At 40.9% G+C, this 17,070-nt stretch overlaps 1 protein-coding gene across 21 annotated transcripts in view; it reads left to right on the top strand.

Annotated features, from left to right (window-relative positions):
• Positions 1-17,070, top strand: part of FOXP1 (forkhead box P1) — a 629,627-nt gene that overhangs the window by 385,839 nt on the left and 226,718 nt on the right. For 3 of the 21 annotated variants that reach the window (XM_003309883.5, XM_063806010.1, XM_054682066.2), the window contains one exon: positions 72-15,559. The exons of the other annotated variants lie outside the window; for them this stretch is intronic. In XM_003309883.5, the coding sequence (XP_003309931.1) occupies positions 72-236 (165 nt within the window). In that variant the 3' untranslated portion in view covers positions 237-15,559. Of the gene's footprint in view, positions 1-71; positions 15,560-17,070 lie in introns of those variants that run through there. 21 annotated transcript variants of the gene reach the window in all.

The raw sequence follows: 17,070 nt of genomic DNA, 5'->3' as shown, positions 1-17,070 counted from the left end.
ACACTTAATCACGATCTCGCGATCAGTGTTTTGTGTTCACCTGTCTGTCCATCTGTCTTTCTGTCTGTCAGTGGCATCTCATAAACGATCAGCCCTCTAGGAGTCCCAGCAGTTGGCTTAAGAGACTAATTTCAAGCCCTTGGGAGTTGGAAGTCCTGCAGGTCCCCTTGTGGGAAGCAGTTGCTGAGACGAAGATGAGTGGACCTGTGTGTCAGCCTAACCCTTCCCCATTTTGAATAAAATTATTCTTTGGAGAAATGGTTCCCGCTGCTTTCATGCAAAAATAAAAATTAAACGAAAAGCAGGCTTAAGCCTGTGAAGAAGGAAATAAGAGCTAAGGAATAAAAGGGAGAAAAAGAGTAGATGAGTAAGGAGAGTTGAAATAAACACATAGAAAGACAGGCGGAGATGGCGAGATAATAGCCAAAACATCTAGAACACGGGCATCACTGTAGGAAGCTGCTTCCCTCTACGTGTAGGATTTGGGGGTATAGAGTATTTACATATGTTCCCTGTATTCATGCAGCAGTGGGTTTGTGGCTAAGTCTTACTGCTTTAAATTAGCTCTTATTGGTGCCTCCCCAAAATGTACATAAGTTGGGATGTACTCATTCCTGTTAGCTATACTTTTTACAGGTATGGACCTGGGTACCTGTGAGTGACTGGTAAAATACTTCCGAATGGTACAGGCGACCCAAGAAATAGTGTTCTGTTGTCAAAGTGTTGATAAAAATTCAAATAAGTAAACAACATTTGCTTGAAGACTGGCTTTGGTTTTCCCGCCTTTCCTGATTCCTCGGAATCAGGAAATATTATTAGGCTTTGTTAATAATAATAGATGGTTTATGACCTGTTTTGTTCTTGATTTACTTATTCGAAACATAGTTATGGCGCCACTCAGAAACAGGTGAATTAAAAAGAATGAAGTATCTTTGGGCCTTTCTGAAAGCTGCAGGAACTCTTGTGGGGAGGAAGAACATAGGGACAAAGTGCTCGAACCATTTTCTTGGAATCTGTGTCAGAGAAGCTAAGCTTGTTTGGGATGCAACTTGGAGACAAGCTCTAAAGCGTGTTTTATTTTCTCCTTGCGAAGAGTTTTTTAAGGAATAAGGAATGATTAGACTGTTAGCTCCTTACAAGGTGGTGGACCCAACGTGAGCCTGTGGAACCTGTTGGGAGAAAGATGCAACAAAGCGAAAGAAAGGAAAAGTAACAGACCAGCAAAAGTCTTAATTCAGAGGACTTCCTGCAAGTGATTTGATCTTTCTTTCATTGGCAGCCCAAACCCATTTGTGCCTGCACCACGGGCTCACTTCAGCTGGAATTTGTGATGCTTGTTGTGTATAAACTTTGTGCATTTAAGTTAGTGCAGATGGCCAAATTCCAACCAGTGAGGTTGTTAGCAAAACCCAGCATTATATAGTAAAAGGGTCTCCGTGTATTTGTGCAAGTACATGTTCATGTGATGTTCTCAGCCATTTTATTCAGAACAAATAGTTAATGTAGTTGAATGCTATCTTCTGTGCCCTTACCAGACAAGTGTCAAGATTGCCCATTTCTTTATGAAGCACTTGAGCACTTGATATGGGGCTACTACTGACTGATGTGGTGATACTAAATAATTAATATTTAGAGTACATTAATTACATAAATGGGAAATTCTGATTTTTTTTGAGGAGCTAAAAATCATTCAGGATCTCAAAGTAGTAAGCCAGCCAAAAAACTTTACATATAAACCATCGAAACATGCGCACACACACATGCGCCCACACACACAACAGTGATAACAAATTGGCTACATAGAATAAAATTATAAAAGCATATTTCACCAACATCTTCCTTAAAAAGTATCAGTTGCAAACATATTTATCCACATCTTCCTTTGGCTGTGACCACTTTGGAAAATTTGTTGTTATGGGTTATTGATACAAAGGTCAAGAAATGTATTATGATTAGACTTTTATACTGTTTTTAAATGTTTTTATGACAGTTTTTTCTCCGTATGTCGTTGACACATTTTGGGAAGAAACAAAGCAATGGGGTCTATCACTGTGGCTAAAACCCCCTGTATTGTGATTAGCAAAGCCTTTTGAAGTCTTTTAAAATATAACATTGACAGCTGTTCAACTCCCCTAAGTATATGATAAGGCTTTTAACAGGTTGTTGGGGAAAAGGGAAATCTGTAGATGAAATAAGAAAAACTACAGGCCTGAAAATATTTCTACAGGACTAGAGTTATCAGAGTTTTCTTCCAGACTGAAAACTGCAACAATTAGACAGTTCGGAGAAATGTGAGCATTCTACAATGGACTATGGTTGTTTTCATCATTTTTATTCTACAGGTTTTTACTTGAAGTGAGAATACCAGCAGTGAGAAAATCATAGCCATGCTGAATTCATTACTGCGGTAGTCACACAAAACCACGGATAAAATTTCAATAACTGCAGGCCACAGTTGAGTAAACAGTTGCACTGAAATTTAATTCCTGTTGACTTTTCCCCCATTCCTCGCCAGGGGCACATTCAGATTCCGTAGTACAAAGACAACAGGGGTTACAGCTTTGATTAATGTAGGACAGTGGAAGAGAATTAGAACTGTAAAATATGTTAGAAGTCCATGGAACACAAAGATGTGGCTTAAATGGGCCTGGTATAAAAACGAGTTAATTACGCTGTGTGTTATATTGAATGTTGGAGGATTTTCCAGTTGCACCAATACCATCATTGAGGATACGGGGAGAGTTTTTACTCAGTGCCAGGATATAAAATAAATAAATGCAAACCTTTCCATGTTTGCTTCATATTATCAAAGATAATTACAAATTACAGCAAACGCCATTTTCAGAATGGGAGGGCCCTGACAAAGATTCACTATGGAGTGCACTAGTTCCATAGTGAGTTTTGTTTATAGGTTGGCTTAATTGCGTTCAAATGGTATTGTCATTTCTAAAAATTAGTTAGTTGACAACCTAGAGAAATGGGGCAAATCTGGCTTTTCCATCTTCTTTTGAAAAATTAGAATATCTGGTAACCTTGGGCTGATAGTCCCACAAGGGCAACAATTGTTGGGAGATGAATTGCTATTGAAGACAGGGAGCCCTCCAGCCTGCTCTCGCTCCCACCAGCAGCATTGCTCATTTATGCCTCTAGGTAGCGGAGTTGGTGATTCTGGGCTGGAAGGTGGACTCATCACTCAGAAGCCATCAGCCCAAGAGAGGTGCTGCCATTAGCTGGTAGAGCCCGCCAACACACTCACAAACTGTCTTTCTTCCTCAAGACTAAATGTATTATCTCTGTAATGTTTCAACTCTATTTATGTCTGAGCCATGAAACTATTATAACAATAGTTTTCTAATAATATAATTTGATAGAGTTTCTGAACATTTTCTTTTATCCGTTGAGTAATTCTTTACCCGATACCATAACTGCTTTTTATTTCCTAGTATCCCTGCACCATTTCTATGTCTGTAAAAGTTGTATTGGATGTGCACTGCTCCATTATGAAACTCAGCAACAAATACTATTAGCAATTACTAAAGTTTTTTTTTTTTTCTTAAAGAAAGGATTTTAAAATGTCCAGAACAATTTCATAAACTGTGTGGATTAATGCATTTTAAAAGTCTTGAATTTTAGAAAGCAGAATTTTATTTCCATATTGCTGCAAATGAGAGCTTTTTCAGATAAGCATATTACATAGAGCATAATGTTTAGAAGTTTCTCCATATACAGCATATGCTGTCAGGTCAATTAACAGAATGCATACTAGAAAATGTTTATTCAATAAAAATGAATAGCTGTTAAATAAAACAGCTATTTCTTAACAACATTCCATTTAATGATGAGGTTTTTGTGGGGTTTCTTTCTTTTTTTTTTTTTTTTTTGGTACCACCTGGCAGTTTTATTGTCTGCAAGTCAGTATAGAGAGAGCTTTGGTTGCTGCAGTTCTGAGGTGTGGCTATCATTTTATATGAAGAGAGCAGTTTAGAGGGAATCTGTGAGAAAAAACTTTTAAGATGTGCCGTATTTAGAATTTGAACATGTGGATAAGCAAAGTGTTTACTTCCCGTGGCTTCTTTCTTTGACATCTGGTTTAAGGTGTTGGGTCTTGTGGCCCAGAAGACAGTGAGTATGTTTTAAGTTAACAATGTAAAAGAAGGAGAGAAAATGTGAAATGACTAGCAAGGAGGTGGGAACGGTAGATAGGGAACTTCTCTTGAAAAAGAAGAAGGGGAGTAAAGAGGACCCATCGGGTTGAATTTTTCCAATGAACCATTGAAGGAGGTCAAAGATTAGTCATTTCCCGGAACGCAAGAAGCTCAGAGAAATGGGTGGGACTCAGGCAAAGAGTCTAGTTATGTACATTCAAAGGGGATGTAGAGGCTGTCTGTGGTGGCTCACGCCTGTAATCCCAGCACTTAGGGAGGCCGAGGCGGGCTGATCACTTGAGGCCAGGAGTTGGAGACCAGCCTGGCCAACATGGCAAAACCCTGTCTCTACTAAAAATACAAAAATTAGCTGGGCATGGTGGTGCACGATTGTAGTCCCAGCTACTCAGGAGGCTGAGGCAGGAGAATCACTTGAACCTGGGAGGCAGAGGTTGCAGTGAGCCAAGATTGCACCACTGCACTCCAGCCTGGGTGACAAAGTGAGAATATGTCTAAAAAAAAAAAACCAAATAACGGCTGGGCGCAGTGGCTCACGCCTGTAATCCCAGCACTTTGGGAGGCTAAGGAGGGCAGATCACGAGGTCAGGAGATTGAGACCATCCTGGCTAACATGGTGAAACCCCGCCTCTACTAAAAAATACAAAAAAATTAGCCGGGTGTGGTGGTGGGCGCCTGCAGTCCCAGCTACTCGGGAGGCTGAGGTAGGTGAATGGCGTGAACCTGGGAGGCGGAGCTTGCAGTGAGCCGAGATCCCACCACTGCACTCCAGCCTGGGCAACAGAGCAAGACTCCGTCTCAAAAAAAAAAAAAACACAAATAAACAACAACAACAACAACAACAAACAAAGGGGATGTAGAAAATACAGTGCCAGAGGAACCTGGGAGAATCAGGAATTGATATCCCAGGGTCCTCTGAACATGGGAAATGGCATTTGAGGGACCATAGTGTCAGTGTTTTAAGTGGGGGAGGAGGGTAGAAATACTTTTTTCTTTTCAGCATAAAGAAATATACAAGCAGGCTGCGTGCAGTGTCTCATGCCTGTAATCCCACCATTTTGGGAGGGCAAGGCGGGCAGATTCCTTGAGCTGAGGAGTTTGAGACTAGTCTGGGCAGCATGGCAAAACCTCGTCTCTACAAAAACTGCAAAAGTTATCTAGGGGTGATGGCACATGCCTGTGGCCCCAGCTACTCATGAGGCTGAGGTGGGAGGATCCCTTGAGCATGGGAGTTCGAGGCCGCAGTGAACTGAGATCTTGCCACTGCACTCCAGCCTGGGCTGGGTGACAGATTGAGACCCTGTGTCAAGAAACAAAAATACACAAGCAAATGAAAATTATTTTCTTCACATTCAAAATGGCAAAATCCATCCCTTCATTAGTTTTTGTTAGTGAAATTGCTGGTGGACATTGAGTAGAAGAAGAAAGCTGTCCCGCAAACATTTCCAGCTTTTTAACTGCCTCTGTGAGAAACAATGCCTGCAAGAAATAGCTGTTGGTGTCTGTACTGGCAGCAACCACCACTGGATGAAGGTGCTTATTGCATCTCATTCTTTGCATCTCATTTTTACCCACAGGCCTCTGGGGCACCATATTAAAATTCCAGAGGCCATTCCTGGCCTTGTTTCATACCTTATGGGAAATGACGCAGGTTATATGGTATGGATCTGTAGGTGTAAAGACTGGGTAGCAATGGCTGGATTGGCCGTACCATTCTACCACTTTTTTCTTTGAAAAAGGTGGCTTATGAACTTTGTTAGAAATGCCCTCAATTGGCCTTTCCCGTTGTAGCTGCTGGAGACTGACTGTGTCTGAAAGGAGGGTCTCTTGATGCTGACAGGGAAAAGCTGATCAGCACCTCTGTGTCCTAGAAGGGGAACTTCCAGGAAGGGGGCATAGAAGAAGGTATTATTAGTATTTATTGAATGCTTTCATGGGGCCGGTACTGTGCTGGGGGCTAGCACCTTCCCTTGCTGGTAGGTAAAAACCCAGCTGTAATTTTAAAGGAATTGCTATGCTGAGATACACTTTTATTGAAGACCTTGCATAGTTCAAATAATGTGAAAAGTATTGATGGTCAAAAATATTTTGTGTAGGAATCAATGCCACCAAAATGTTAGTGATAACCATACAAACAAACTGAAACAAAACTGAGACAGGATTCAGATAATTCTGACAAATAAAGAAAAAGCAGCCACAACACTGACCTCCCCACATTTTCTTAATTCCCTTTGGGGCTGTTTCTAGAAAAGGCATATTTCACCCTGAATGCTAAATTTAGTTCTCTACTCTGTTAGTTTAGACCTGCCTTCCATCAAAATATTGTTGTCAAAGATTTATGTAACTTGTGATTTGAGCCTTGTATGAAATTCTTTCAAGTTTTGATTACTAAACAGTTATGTGTCATTAATCTCTCCATTGAAAATTAAAATGGCACGAGAAGAAAAAGAAGAAAAAAGACCTGTAACAGAGGAGAATGTGGTAATAGAAAGCCAGGTGCCACATTTCATTATGAGTGAAGTGTACCCTCTTGACTTCAAGAGAAAGCTTTGCCACTTTGAAAAGGTAATTTTAAGCCCTGACCTGTGAGCTAATAAAAATAATCATAAAAAAAGAATGCCCTATCTCTTGTCTACTCACAAGTCTGTTTTTGAACTTTCAGGAGGTATGACTTTAATGGTAATTTGTTGACAGATTAGTTTCAGTGATTGCCAAGAGTTTGTTTTTGCAGAACTGGCAGGTCCTATCTGCTCTCTGAAGGCAAGGAACCTACTTTGCTGTTTTGCAATGGCTTGCGTTTATCGACAACTAGTGCTGAGCAGGCAGAATTGGAATGTTTATATAATGTAAACCTATAGCTCGCCTGATGGAGTCTAGTGTACTTTTAGGTAGTGCATAGATTACTTGATAAAAAGGGTTACAAGGTGACTGCTTTTATGACAAAGAAGAATAGCAATATAAATGCCCGTGGTACACTGAGCCACAAGAAGGAAGTTTATGTAGGGAATTGAACCCCATGTTAGAAAGTTTCTTTTCATCACTTTGTCTTTGAACTCAAATCTATTGTAATTATGAACTGTTACTTGTAACATTCCAGAGACCCTTTGCTAAATACCGTGTTTGATTTGATTCATAAAAATAGAGCCACATTATCTCCCCTCCCCCGCCGACAAGAAAATGTCATGAAGAGTTTCCCATACTGACCTCGTCTCAGCTTTGTTGCAAGTGGGCTCATAAGTGAGCTCCAATAGAAAACAGCTGCAATTTATTTCTTTGATCATTTGCATATTTTCATTTAACTTTTTCTTTTTTTTTTTTTTGGAGATGGGGTCTAGCTCGGTCACCCAGGTTAGAGTACAGGGTTGCGATCATGGCTTACATGGCTTACTGAAGGCTTGACCTCCCCGGGCTCAAGCGATTCTCCCACCATCAGGCTTCTGAGTTGCTGGGACGGCAGGCCAGCTGTTTTTTGTTGTTGTTGTTTTTCTTTTTGTTTTCCTGTAGAGATATGGGTCTCACTATATTGCCTAGGCTGGTCTTGAACTCCTGGGCTCAAGCGATCCTCCTGCCTCAGCCTCCCAAAGTGCCAGGATTACAGACATGTGCCACCACACCCAGCCTCATTTAACTATTATTTATTGAGCCTCCGTATGTGGAAGAAAATGGGGGTGGAGGGGGAACTGATATGTTAGGTGCTAGGAAAACATGGGAGAATAACTTAGAGTTTACTTAGCTAGATCCTGAAGAATAACTATGGAGGCAGTAGGAAGATGGGAAGATGGTGAAAAGGCAGATTGGGTTCAGCTTATGGGAGGGTTCTAAGTAGAGAAGAAAGATCATATAAGAGGTGGTATATTAAAAGTAAATGAGACGGTTGAACCTAGCTGGCTTGGAAGGGAAGAAATCCCGGAGAGATGAGTGGCCATGACAGTGCTACTGCAGTTGGACTGACATTTTGTAATCGGCCACTAACGTGGCCCCAGTGAATTGAGGGCACCCTGTTGTTGATCCCTCCTGGCTTCTTGAACATCTCCTCCTCCATCTGAATCCCTTAGTGAAGTCTAAGTTCCATCAGGGAATGGGGGCCGGGATCACCTTCCTCATTACCTGGTACTTCCGCAGCACGCAGCATAGTACCTGATGTAGGGCAGTTCTGTGACAGCCTATTTATGAATGAGTGAAACAGAAAGAGAAAGGAAAGACTGGATAAGAAGAGATTGTTGAGGGGAGTGTTGGGAAAAACAGGACCTTTTGAATTATGAGGTATGCAAATACCAAGGAGTGGGAGTTACCAATGATGAGTCAGGATGTTCCATCTTAATGACTGGCAAAATGGGGGCACCAGTGAAACAGAAAGAGAGGGGCATGGGGAAGAACCTGAACTCCTTTCTTAGCTGCCACTAGGAGGTTAAGAACTTATAATAAAGGATGGGCTTATTTTGAAAAAGTCATTTTTTAAAAAGACTTCTACAGAAAGACATTCTGTGTAGCTAAAACTCACTATTTTGATTGCATATGTTTATTTGTGTTAAAATTATCAAGTATTTTCCATTTAGCCTTTGACAGTTACTAATGAGTACATCTTCCAAAAGTCACATGGGAAGTACTGATAAACTGCTTGTGTTCCCATTGATCATGGAATGGGCTTATCTCTTTGAGAGAACAAAACTATTAAGTTAGATCTTTGATAAAGTCTTTGTTCCATATTGACACAAGCTTCTTAGAATGACTTTGTTTTTAAGGTGGTGGGGGAGTGTATGTTGTGTTTCTTTTGTTGGAAAAGTACAATGTGCAATTATTAAACAGCTGGTGCTATTGGAAGACTCACTTAGGAGGTATAGATTAAACTGCCTGGGGACATAAAGGCCCAGTCTTCTTTGTATATTTAAATTTAGCCATGCCCAGAGAGCGAAGGCAGGAAGCAAGCTCTGTTTTTCTCTTTAGTCCTTCCATGTGGACATTTTGCAGGATCTTCTGCATAAACTGATAGTGCAGATACCAACTGTGGAGGATACTGGATTTTTTTTTTAAGGTTGGTAACCCTGTGTTCCCCTTGAATTAACTGTTTTATCCCTATTGTTAGACAGCTCCTTTTTGACTGTACCAAAAATAAAATGAACTTCCTAACACACATTAATCTTCAGCAAAGTTTCTTCAGGTAGACCATTAATTTCAGAATTTATTATCCACACAAACACAACTGAGTTGTCAGTATCACAGCCACCTATTAAAAGAGACAAAGCAGCTGGTGGCTCACGCCTGTAATCCCCTTTGGAGGCCGAGATGGGCGGATTACCTGAGGTCAGGAGTTCGAGACCAGCCTAGCCAACATGGCGAAACCCCATCTCTACTGAAAGTACAAAAATTAGCCGGGCGTGTTGGCATCCACCTGTGATCCCAGCTACTACTCAGGAGGCTGAAGCAGGAGAATCACTTGAACCTGGGAGGCAGAGGTTGCAGTGAGCCGAGATTGTGCCACTGCACTCCAGCCTGGGCTACAAGAGCGAGAGTCCATCTCAAAAAAAAAAAAGGAAAAAAAAATAAAGAAAAAAAGAGGCAAAGCATCCACTGATCCTACATTCGTGTTTTTATCACATTACCTTGTCTCATCTTCAACTTCGGTCTCTCCACATTGAAGGGAAGGTGACATGATGTCTTCTTAGTCATTCAAATCCAATAACTTTTAATCTGAAGGTTAAGTAGTGAGATATAAACTAAGAGATGATAATATCAATTTTATGTTCACTGAAGGGCACAATATACCTCTTCCTAGTAGAGGGAAAATTGTGCGTAAAATGTCTTTTGCTTTTCAACAGCAGAGTCATGCCTCTCAGAGCCAAAGGAAGGAATATTTTTGGAAAAAATTAACAAAATAAGAGGTAGCATCCTAAAGCAGGGCAAAAGTGACTTTTTATTATTATAATTATTAAGTGTTAATTTTTCAGGGCTGCATGATACGAAATAGTTCTCTTTATAGCCTCCTGTATTCACTCTTGATATACCCTCTACAAACTCAACAACGTTTTACAAGGTTAAAGACTGGGAGAGAATGACATAATGCTCATTCTTTCCTGACTATTTTTAGTCCTAATGTGTATGATAAATAATACTGTGATAATATTGCTTACCTTTCCTCATTTTTTTCTTCCTATGGATGATATTTCCATTTCAACTCAGTAGGAATTCAACATCCAAAAGCATTAAGTGAAAATGCATTTGCAGTGTGTATTTTTATGATTATATTCTGATTTTTCTCATTCAATTTCTATTTCTTATAAACACAAAGTTTTGTGCTGTGTGCTATATGTATATATCACATGTATTTATATAGACTTACTGTATCATTAGTCGTTTTTTTGTTTTTTGAGATGGAGTTTCACTCTTGTCGCCCAGGCTGGAGTGCAATGGTGCGATCTCAGCTCACTGCAGCCTTTGCCTCCCAGGTTCAAGTGATTCTCCTGCCTCAGCTTCCCTAGTAGCTGGGATTTCAGATGTGCGCCACCATGCCCACAATTTTGTATTTTTAGTAGAGACAGGGTTTCACCATGTTGTCCAGGGTGGTCTCAAACTCCTGACCTCAGGTGATCCACCCGCCTCAGCCTCCCAAAGTGCTGGGATTATAGGTGTAAGCCACCACCCCCAGCCCATTAATAGGTTTTTGAGACAGGAAAAGCATCATGCATAAGCTGAGTATGTGACATTCACAGTTATAATTATCAAGATTATATTCTGTAATGTAGTGATTCACAATTATAATTGTCAAGATTGCATTCTGTACATAATTTTAAACTTGTCTCAGCTGTTCATTCAGGACCTTCTTTGAGTAGGGGCTAGGTATAAGGTACTATAAGTCTGCAGACGACACCAGGAATCAGCAAACTGGCCCTTGGGCCAGATCCAGCCTGCCACCTAGTAAATAAAAGTTCTGTTGAAACACATCCACACCCGCTTGCCTACTGTTGCCTATAACTGCTTTCATGCTGCAGCAGCAGAGGTGAGTTGTTGCAACAGAGATTGTGTGGCTCACAAAGCCTAAGATATTAATCTGACACTCTGCAGAAAGTTTGTCAATCTCTGGATTAATGAATGGCAGATGTGACAAGATTTGCCTTCTACAAACTTCTACCCTTACTTTACAGTGACAAAACTGAGGAAACATTCGTCACTCTTTTCTAAATTCTCTCTGAAAAATATCTATTTATACTATATATATGTTTTTGTTTGTTGGTTTGTTTGAGACGGAGTCTTGCTCTGTTGCCAGGCTGGAGTACAGTGGCCCCGTCTCAGCTCGCTGCAACCTCCGCCTCCCGGGTTCAAGAGATTCTCCTGTGTCAGCCTGCCAAGTAGCTGGGACTACCGGCTTGCGCCACCGCACCCAGCTAATATTTGTATTTTTAGTAGAAACGGGGTTTCACCATGTTGGCCAGGATGATCTCGATCTCTTGACCTCGTGATCCGCCTGCCTCGGCTTCCCAAAGTGCTGGGATTACAGGCGTGAGCCACCGCACCTGGCCATATGTATACTATTGTTTAAGACTTTGTTTCACAATTTCTGGAGTGGCAAAATGACTTCTAATTGTCATCATTCCTCTAGAGTTCCTTTCTAATCATTCAGCTGACAGCATCTTACAAGATAAAAGTTTTGACGTTTTTGGTGGTTAAAAGAATCTTCAGCCAGTCTAGTAAGGAAATGGAGGTTGGACTCACTTAGTGAGTCACTCACAGAGCAGACAGATGTCCTTGGCCCTGGCTCCGTGCCAAAGAAAATTAACATAAAAACATAACCTATCTTATGTTCGTAGTCCTATAGTTGGCTAGAAGATATAAAAATATATTATTCTCAGTATCACCCTGCATTCAGAGATTTCATAATTTAGTTAAGGTGCAGTAAGACATAAACAGATAACATGAAAAGTTTTTACAATTTTTAAAGCAAATTGAAGATAAACTGTAGAAGAGATGTATATGACTAATTGATAGGTGAGTGATTTAGGTAACAAATCTTCAGTAGCCAGGAGAGGATGAATCTGTGTCTATGTTGGTGGGATTCTAGACCTTGGTGAAGTTAGGAAAGAGTCTCAGTATGTGCACATCTGCTGATTTGTTTTAACCTCTTCCATCAGGAGATAATGGATGATAAGTATACACTGAACTATATGGGTTTGGCTTCTGACTTAGAGATTTTAAAGGCCCCAAAGCTGTGTCTTTTCCATTTTGCCATTTTAAATTTTGAGACAAGTAAGTTTGGATTTGTACTTGGAAAGACTAGAGGCACATGGTGAGGAGAGGCCTTCTTATACCATACTGTAGCATCTGAGCTTATTGGTCTCCAGGAAATGGCCTGGGACTATCTGTCTACCCAGGTGCAAAGTTGATTGTACGATTTCCAGAGATTAGATGTGGGCTGACAAGTGTGATAATTTAGTTGGTGTTGTCCATATTTCACAAACGTTTATATTGAATTTTAGCTAATTTACCTCTATTGATAATGGAGCTAGAGTAACTGAAACCATAATACCTAATTTAAAAATAGTTGCTAAATTTGAAGGCATTTGCTCAATTTAGTTGTTTATGAACTGACAGGATTTCTGAGGAGATGGTATTGCCCTTGTATTTTCTCCCTTCCAACTTTTCTTCTTTCGCTTCTTACTTTCTTGATTCTGTTTTTAAGTTTGTAATTGGATCACTTATATCTCACAAGTTGCAAAAATCTGTACTGGCATAGTTCATGTCTCTAATACTTTTTTTTTTTGAGACGGAGTCTTGGTCTGTCATCCAGTCTAGAGTGCAATGGCTTGATCTCGGCTCACTGCAACCTCTGCCTCCCGTGTTCAAGCAATTCTTGTGCCTCAGCCTCCTGAGTAGCTGGGATTACAGGCTACTGCCACCACACCTGGCTAATTTTTGTATTTTTAGTAGAGGTGGGGTTTCATCATATTGGCCAGGCTGATCTGGAACTCCTGACCTCAGGTGATCCGCCTGCCTTGGCCTCCCAAAGTGCTAGGATTACAGGCGTGAGCCACCACACCCAGCCTCTAATACCATCATTTTTATGTTTTGCAGGTTTATGGCCCCTCCTTTGTGAATTTGATGAAAGCCAAATAACTTTTTCCCTGAAAAGTGTGTTTGTATGTGTAATTTTGCAATTGCAATTTCATCTACAATATGCCCCCCCCCCCAAAAAAAAACGTTATACAGCTATTCTGTATGTTAATTAGATTTGCCAAATGTTTCAATCTTTTGACAAATACTTTAGGCTTTTCTATGATTAGTTGATGTTAACTATGTTAGTGACCTGTCTATCTTTAATTTGGAAAAGAGTTCCTCTTTTGGAAGAATGCTTCCCAGTGTGTCCCTGGAATAATTTCTCAGATATTTAAAATGTAGCACTGTACACGCCAGGTCTGAAGCAAACTCTGGAAAGTAAGGTCATATAAAGCAATCTGTACCAAGAGCCATTTCATGTCTATTGAAATGTAAACACCAGATTTACACACTCGTGAAATTCTTCTAACTACAGAACCCTATAAACCAGTTGAAAGATCTTTGACTAAATGAGCACAGGTTATAGTAAGTGCACAGACAACCCCTTATAGGGCTGAAGGCCGTGTAAATTTGTACACCCTATTCTGAGGGTATTTTGGCATTGGACATCAAGAGGCTTAAAACAGTCACACCCTTTGAATCAGGGATACAATTTTACTGAGTGGCTCTATGGCAGTCAGCAGTGGTTCTCAAACTTTTATGTGCGTGAGCATCATCTGAAGGGCTTTTTTGTTTGTTTGTTTTTGAGACAGTCTTGCTCTTGTTGCCCAGGCTGGAGTGCAATGGCGCGATCTCAGCTTACCACAACCTCCGCCTCCCGAGTTCAAGTGATTCTCCTGCCTCAGCCTCTCAAGTAGCTAGGATTACAGGCATGCACCACCTCGCCTGGCTAATTTTTTATTTTTAGTAGAGACAGGGTTTCTCCATGTTGGTCAGGCTGGTCTCGAACTTCCAACCTCAGGTGATCTTCCCACCTCGGCCTCCCAAAGTGCTGGGATTACAGACGTGAGCCACCACGCCAGGCACTGGAGGGCTTCTTAAAACATAGATTACTGGACCCACCCCTAAAGTACTTTATTCTGTAGATCTGGGGCAGGGCCTCCAAATTTGCATATCTATTTCTAGCTCTTCTTTGCTGCCAGTTGAAGAACCACTGGCAGAGTTTAACAGCATAGACTGTGGAGTCAGTATGTTTGGCCTGAGTCATGGCTCTGCCTCTTGCTGGTTGGGTGACTGTGTAAGTTTCTCTGCCTCAGTTTATATATCCATCAAATGGAAATAATTTTAGCATTTAATAGTCTAAATAAAATGTATCATGCTTGGAAGTTTGCACACCACATGGTAAATTGTCTGCAAACATTAGCTTTTGGGTTTTTTTTTTGTTTTTTTGTTTTTTTGTTTTTTTGAGACAGGGTGTTACTCTGTCACCCAGACTGCAGTGCAGTGGGGCCATCTCGGCTCACTGCAACCTCCGCCTCCTGGGTTCAAGCGATTCTCCTCCCTCAGCCTCCTGAGTAGCTGGGATTGCAGGCTCACGCCACTATCGCCCAGCTAATGTTTTTTTGTATTTTTAGTAGAGACAGGTTTTCACCATGTTGGCGAGGCTGGTCTTGAACTCAAGACCTCAAATGATCCACCCGCCTTGGCCTCCCAAAGTGCTGGGATTACAGGCATGAGCCTCCATGCCTGGCCAACTTTTGGTATTCTTATTATCACCACCACCGCCATCATCATCATCACCAGGAATTTAACCTACCGAAATAATGTGAGGCATGCAGAAAGATTTATGCCTAAGGATGTTCATTGTAATGGTATTTACAATATGAAAAATTAAATGCACCCTAAATCTCTGACCTTAGAAGAAGGTTAAAAAATGCTAACATGTAAGTTTGATATAATATTAATTATATACCCATTAAAATGTAGAACATTTAATTACTTTAAAAATTATCATAATGTAATGATTGCTGGGGGAAAAATCTGAAAGCAACATGCTGTCAATGGTTTTTTTGGGGGGGTCTGTTAATGGGATTGTAGTTTATTTTATATACATTAAGCCAGGCATGGCGGCTCATGCCTGTAATCCTGCACTTTGGGAGGCTAAGGCTGGAAGATCACCTGAGCTCAGGAGTTCGAGATCAGTCTGGGCAGCTTAGACCTCGTATCTACTAAAAATTAAGAAAAACAACAACAACAACAAACTTAGCTGGGCATGGCGGCACTTGCCTGTAGTCCCAGCTACTCAGGAGGCTGAGGTGGGAGAATCACTTGAGCCGCAGGAGGTTGAGACTGCAGTGAGCCATGATTGGTGACAGCAAGACCCTGTCTCTACTAAAAAAAAAAAAAAAGAATATATACATATATACACACACACACACACACACACATAGTTTACACTTTTCTGTATATCCCCATTTTTCTACAATAACATGTATTGCCTTTATAATAAAAATGAAAAGTTACTTTTAATTTAATTCACATTCACACTGTTGGAAAACTTTTGTGAGATATATAAAAATGATATATATAAATGGCAGAGAATACCTGCACCTTGAACAAGATTTATTTTTTGCATAGGAATAAGGGAATACAATTTTTGCAGGTACAAGGATTTTCTCCCATAATGTCTTTAAGTTTTCCGCTACCACTTAGCTGCTCCCTGGTGTTGTCTCTCCACAGGGAGATCTCTGCCTCACTTCTAGGTGCTTCCACCATCAAATTTGACAACCACTGCTCATTATCTAACATTTTGTGACAAAAATCACTTTCCTGTCAATAAAAAGAGTATGGATTTTTTAAAAACCACATTTGTTTTCTTTTTCTTTTTTTCTTTTTTTTTTTTGAGACAAGTCTCCCTGTGTCACCCAGGCTGGAGTGCAGTGGCACGATCTCGGCTCACTGCAAGCTCCGCCTCCCGGGTTCACGCCATTCTCCTGCCTCAGCCTCCTGAGTAGCTGGGACTACAGGCACCTGCCACCATGCCTGGCTAATTTTTTTGTATTTTTTTAGTAGAGATAGGGTTTCACCATGTTAGCCAGGATAGTCTCGATCTCCTGACCTCGTCATCCGTCCTCCTCAGCCTCCCAAAGTGTTGGGATTACAGGCGTGAGCCACCGCGCCCGGCCACATTTGTTTTCTTTAAATTTCCACCCCTGCTCCCCACTTCTAAGTTTCTTCCCAGTCTGTGTGGGCTTAATCATGTCGCATGTCCACAGTCATTACAGATACACTTCGTTGCTTACCCCATTTCATGTTGTTTCTGCTAGAGACTGATTTAAACTGCCCTGGGGAGCTGGAAAGGGCAGGAGGAATATTTTATTGGAGGCATTTTGGAATGCCACTGATGAGAGTTGAAAACCCACCCATCAGTGCCTACACTCGATGAGTGAAGTTGGGCAAGTTTTGTCATCTCTCAAAGCCTCACTTTTCTCATCTGTAAAACAGGGCAATAGAGATAACTTTCTGAGAGGGTCGATGTGATGAATATGCTAAATAATTTATTGACCTTGGCATAATAGCCAACCCTTTAAAACGTGCTCCTTACTTTATTATTGTCCTTTCTTAGAATCTTTTGAAGACTGGGAAAAGCTATGGTTGAGGTCTTGGGGACCCAAAGGTGGAGGTCAGGAGGGAATCAAGTTGTTCTTAGAACCGTTCCATTTTTTAGCCCACCTCATCCGCTTTATATTAAAATCCAATCATCTTGGGTCATTGTAGATATTGCTGTTGGAGACCTCCAAGGAGAACCCTTCTCCATGGAAGTACAGTTCTGTCTTTCCTCATTGAGGTGATAAATGGAACTCAGTACGAATTCTTATTTGACAGGCAAACCTTCATTTAGAAACTGACCTCTACTTGGAGA

Source organism: Pan troglodytes, chromosome 2 (assembly GCF_028858775.2).
Source record: "Pan troglodytes isolate AG18354 chromosome 2, NHGRI_mPanTro3-v2.0_pri, whole genome shotgun sequence".
Classification (NCBI taxonomy): Eukaryota; Metazoa; Chordata; class Mammalia; order Primates; family Hominidae; genus Pan; species Pan troglodytes.
Note: the sequence above shows the minus strand (reverse complement) of the source record. Positions and strands in the feature narration are given on the sequence as shown.